Source organism: Littorina saxatilis, linkage group LG3 (assembly GCF_037325665.1).
Source record: "Littorina saxatilis isolate snail1 linkage group LG3, US_GU_Lsax_2.0, whole genome shotgun sequence".
In the NCBI taxonomy this organism is placed as follows: domain Eukaryota; kingdom Metazoa; phylum Mollusca; class Gastropoda; order Littorinimorpha; family Littorinidae; genus Littorina; species Littorina saxatilis.
In genome coordinates, this window is record NC_090247.1 from 30,867,607 (window position 1) to 30,873,119 (window position 5,513).

At 40.7% G+C, this 5,513-nt stretch overlaps 1 protein-coding gene across 1 annotated transcript in view; it reads right to left on the reverse strand.

Annotated features, from left to right (window-relative positions):
• LOC138962124 (beta-1,4-N-acetylgalactosaminyltransferase bre-4-like) overlaps positions 1–3,856 on the reverse strand; it is a 37,341-nt gene extending 33,485 nt beyond the window's left edge. The window contains exon 1 of the mRNA XM_070333842.1: positions 3,672–3,856. Within this exon, the coding sequence (XP_070189943.1) occupies positions 3,672–3,826 (155 nt within the window). The 5' untranslated portion in view covers positions 3,827–3,856. The remainder of the gene's footprint in view (positions 1–3,671) is intronic.
• Positions 3,857–5,513: the final 1,657 nt, after the last annotated feature.

The window sequence follows — 5,513 nt, forward strand, 5'->3', positions numbered from 1 at the left end:
CAAACCCGCGGTTTGCGGATCACAAGTCCAGTGCTGTATCAACTGAGCTACCGGGACCTGGCTAGAGCCCAAGGGACACACTCTTTCCCCTAAAACTGTCTCAAATAGCCCGAAGGACTACACAGTTAAGTCTGTGCATTGCTTTGATGACATCACACATGAGATATACTTTGAAATTAGTGTTTGGACGTTTAATTATTCAAATCTTAAATGTTAGTGTTTGGGTTGTCATTGGATACGGTACTCTCTTCACTCACTCTTGTCTTTGTACGCGCTTGGTTGTATGTTTTGCCCCTGACAGCAGTGAAACGTGCTCGCATTTGCTAGAGTACATATTTTTATTTCTGAATGCAATCAGACACGATGTGTACCCTCCAGCACTGAATAAAATATGACCACGAACTTTCTCAGGTGTAATGTGTAATGAGAGGGTAAATTCATATAGTGCAATATTATATTTGATTGTGATAGTCTTAATAGACGTATGACCTTATTTAGATTGTATATGTAAATGTATTCAATTTAAAGATGACACGGACAACACTTTAGGTCAGTGTTATTGGAAGTATGATAGGTGTGCTTGTTATTACATACGTGAACCTATGTTTTATGTTTTATGTGTGTTGTCCTTTTGTCCAATTGTTGTTATAATCGTTTACAGGCAGGCAGGGTGTGCCGAAGAAAATTTTCCATTTTTATGTAACATTTTAATGGACAATAAAGTGTTGTTATTGTTATTGTTATTGTTATTGTTATTGTGTGTTTTATGTAACGAAACATTCGCTGCGGGGTTTTTAATCGGTTGAAGAGACATTAAAAAAAAAAAAAAAATCAACCAATCTGGACGTTTCAATACCTTTTACTTTGAGTTACAGTACAAACAAACACATTCTTTCAAATGGTTTTCCTTAAAAAGAGTTGTTCCAGACGCGCAATATTCCCATGTGATCATATTGTGCACAACAGTTTAATACCGGCCAATGTAAGAGTATACTTTAAGCGTGCAATATAGCCTCACATGGGTGTATGTTGTGCGCACTTATTGAGTAGCAACCAATACTGGAGATTGAGTTAAAAGTGTAATATTCTTGTGTGTGCATTTCGTGCACAGCCAATGTTACAGCACATATATATTCCAAGCATGCAATAGACTCATGTGTGTATGTTGTGCGCACAAATTGGATTGCGACCAGTGTTGAAGCAAGCTATCACATGTTACATTAAGAGTGTCTCTGTCTCTCAGGGAAGAGTGATGGGCAACACTGGCCCATATATAGCCTAAAGGCAACTCTGGGCTACTGTCAGAACCTCAAACACCGGCTCCAATTCCAGAATCAATACCGCTTCAATCTAGTTTTCCCCTCGTTTTTCTTTTTGAAAAAAAGTGTTCGCTTTGCTCCAGATTTTGTGATGGTCGCGGATTCGTTTTCGTAGCTGGCATTTACTGATTAACTAACGGCTGAGACTCTCTCTTTGTCTTTCTGCCTCTCTTTCTATCTATCTCTCTCCCTCCCTCTCTCTGTCTCTCTCTTTCTGACAACAGCAAACGACTACACCTTGGGTTCAATGCAATGTTGATACAATCTGGCGACTGATGAGGGCTTCAACGCTCGCAAAAGTGGATCGGGGGAAATAACTTTTTATGGCATAATGTCCATGAACAATCACATGGGGGGGGGGGGGGGGGGGGCAAGAAAGAGAGAGAGAGAGAGAGAGAGAGAGAGAGAGAGAGAGAGAGAGAGAGAGAGAGAGAGAGAACGAACGAACGAACGAACTGAATTATTCAAGGATGTAGAAAGAGAAAGCCGTTTAGCCAGCCAGCCAGCCAGACTGAGAGGCTGACAGACCGAGAGACAGACAGACACAAAAATATTCCTGACTGACAAAAAACGCCAACCCCAATCCAAATTAAAGCTCTGTCAAAATCACACAGCACCGAACTGGCTCCCGTCATGAAACGCCATTATATAGATTCCTACAACGAGCGAGACGCATAGCGTTAAAAAAAAAAAGCGACACCATTAATATGTCTGTAGTTCAGATGTAACTGATGTGTCTGCGACTCAGCAATCTTCTTTAGCGTATCTGGCAACGATCCCCCAGGGTTGTGAGAGAAATCAAGCGGAGAGCTTGGGCTTCATCGCATCAATTAGTTCGGCTGCCTTTCTAAGACACATGGTGTAATGCGCTTTATTCAGAAAAGGGAAGTGAAACCGTTACTCTTGGACATCGACACTTTAGCATGAAGAGGTACTTCGTTCTGGAAAACGACTTTCGCCATGATGGTAATACAGTTGTATTGTATTGTATTGTATTGTATTGTATTGTATTGTATTGTATTGTATTGTATAGTATGTACTGTACGGTAGTCTTGTAGTTTTACTGTATTGTAATGTATTGTATTTTATAGTTTTGTATTGTATTTTATAGTTTTGTATTGTATTGTATTTTATAGTTTTGTATTGTATTTTTATAGTTTTGTATTGTATTGTATCGTATTGTATTTTATAGTTTTGCATTGTATTGTATTGTACTGTATTGAATTGTACATGTGCAAGTGAAATGGATCCCTCTTCTATCTGGTCCACTATGTATATTACATGTTGGTGCATTGGTCATACCTAGCGATGGCACTGAAAACAATACATGCCAATAATTTGTTAAACCTTGGAACGTAGGTTCCGCCGTTGACATCAACAGCCCCACCCCCGCCCCCTCCATTATCTCTCCCGCCGACTGACAATGTCACTTAGAATAACATCCCTAGCAGGTGAAAACAAAATTACGAGAGTGCAAGAGGAAATGAGCGACGCAGCTGGCAACATGCATCTGCTCGGAAGACGCCCCCAGCCAGCATTTTCAAGCAGAAGACGATTAACCTTGCCGTAACGAAGATCTACAACCTTTACAAGTTCACTAGTTCGCAGGTTCATGCCGTGCATGCGACGATACCAAAGGTACTGAGCGAAAAGTGTGATGGTAGTGGTACTTTAGACATGTATGATTAGTGTGTACTGGTACTTTAAAGGTACCTTCCTTACTGTAGATATACAGCGTCAGTGAATGCACAGGTCCACGACGTGCAGAATTATAACAAACAGCGGTAGAGGTACTGAAGATGTTTTAAAGTATTGTTGAAGGGGCACTCGTGACATTTAAAGTCGGTTAGCACTAGCTGGTACACAAAACTGTATAGTCAAAGTCGTGCAGAAGGAAAGCTGGACGTGGAACTGTAGATGATATTGCCGCATCTTTCTGAAGGTTTTGGGCAATGCATGTCTTTTGAACTCACCCTCACAATTGGCTATAGACATACACAGAATGCACACTGAACGTTTCCACGTGCAGATCTTCTTCAGAATATTAATATAGAATAATGTTAATAAAATAAAAAGAGAGAAAACAAGAAATTGAGAACAGAAGAGCATATACGAGAAACTAAATGTCTTAGAAATAACTAATATACCCTAAGGGGAATATTACATAAAGCTCACTCACTCACTGTATGACATAAAGCAAAAGTATTGAAAGAAAAACAAAACAACAAATACTGCGCACACACACACAATACACAAAATACCTTCGTTCACAGCTGACACACAACAAAACACGCAAACAATTTAAGTGACACCCAATGGAAATTTTGCTAACAATTAAGTGGCCATACTTACTTGTAATCCATCTCGTCAATGGCGACGGACATGTGCCTGGGCATGACGGGACAGGTGTACATGTTGCGGTCATCCTCAGGGATGAGGTCCACGTCATGGAAAATGACGCAGTGAAGGTCGTACATCTTCAGCGCCTCCTTGAAAGCCGCGTTCATGATGCGCCCTTTGTTGAACGTCAGGCTCCCGTACTGAAAAAAATAAACCGTAGAAATAACAATTCTGACAAATAAACAATACAAATACCGATTCTGAATAATAAACAACACAAAAACAAATTCTGAAAAATAAACAATAGAAATAAAATGTATTATATCGTAAACCAAAGTCCAAGTCCTGGCCCGTTTTTTAGTAATGGCTCATTCTCTGCAACAAAACAACTAAATGCAAAGTACATGAATATACGTGCTGTGAAAGACAATGATGATGGCAGCAAGTACCAAACTTCAAGTTCAACAACATAGGAAAACCCTCCAACTCTCTTAGAGGAGATGTACGTGCGTAATGAACATAACACGACTGAGGACGTTCAGAAGACAGAAATGACGCGACAGTCTTCGCGTACTGATGATATCATGGAGAATGTGATATTTCATCATCATCTGACTGTTCCGCTTCAATGTTTCACTCATTACTATTTGTGTATAACTTACAAGTACAGTATGTGTCTTGGGCCATCACTACCCACACTGCAGGGCCAACCCACACAAACAGTGAAAAACCTGAAAGGCCAAGGTCAACGGCGGCGCCCCCCGGAAGCTGAGGCTTTTTTTGTAAATTATTATCTTGTGGGGACAAAGAACAAAGTTTTACTTTAAGAAACCGGATTTTCCGGTTTTAAAAGTTTTCAAAAACCGGATTTCCGGCGAGAACCGGAAAGGTGTTAGCCCTGGCCACAGTAACGGGGGAAGAGTCACTTTAAACTTCAACAGCCTGACGAGCAAGACAATTGCAAACAAGCAAACAACAAGCAAAAATATACACACACAAAGAAACAGACAGTCAGACAGACTAATCGACCAACGACAATAACGCATTCACAGACAAATCAACCAACATACCCTCTCGAAAAATAACGTATTTACAACGAATTTAAACGGGGATATATACACAGTACTGTGACCGACAAAACAACCATCAAAGGTAACACTACAGAGTTGCAACAAATCAAACAACGCAGTACAGCCTACGTTTCCAAATAACCAGTGCCCACAGTCCTTGTTTTATCACCCCCACGGTGCTTAGGAAGGAAAGCAGGATAAATACCAAAGGTTGCAATCAAAGTCTGTGTTGACGAAATCCAGACAACAGACGCCCAGGCGATCCCAGAAACAGACGGAGTTGATCTTTTGGTTCAAATGTCATCGACTCCAACGCACTACAACGAAACTTAATTATCCAGAGTTATCTTCCAGCCAGAAATTCCGACTTCTCTTTATTCCCGTATCAGACAGTGGCTTTTGTGGCCGAACAATCTGTGGAACCCACATCTCAAGGCGGCATTGTTTCCAGCGAGTGCGGTAAACTTGCTTCGAGGTTTTCCCACACAACAAAAGCGAGCTGAAAGGCACCATATCCTTCTCTTGTTAGCAATCATATCTACCACTAATGGTTTGTCCGGCCGTTTCTACGTGAGTATTTGTGTTTACTTGGACACGTAGACTACCAGAAATATACTCTCTGGCTTTTTCTTTATTTGGTGTTTAACGTCGTTTTCAACCACAAAGGGTTATATCGCGACGGGAAAAGGGGGAAGATGGGATAGAGCCACTTGTCAATTGTTTCTTGTTCACAAAAGCACTGATCAAAAATTTTCTCCAGGGGCTTATATTACCTTACTGGGAG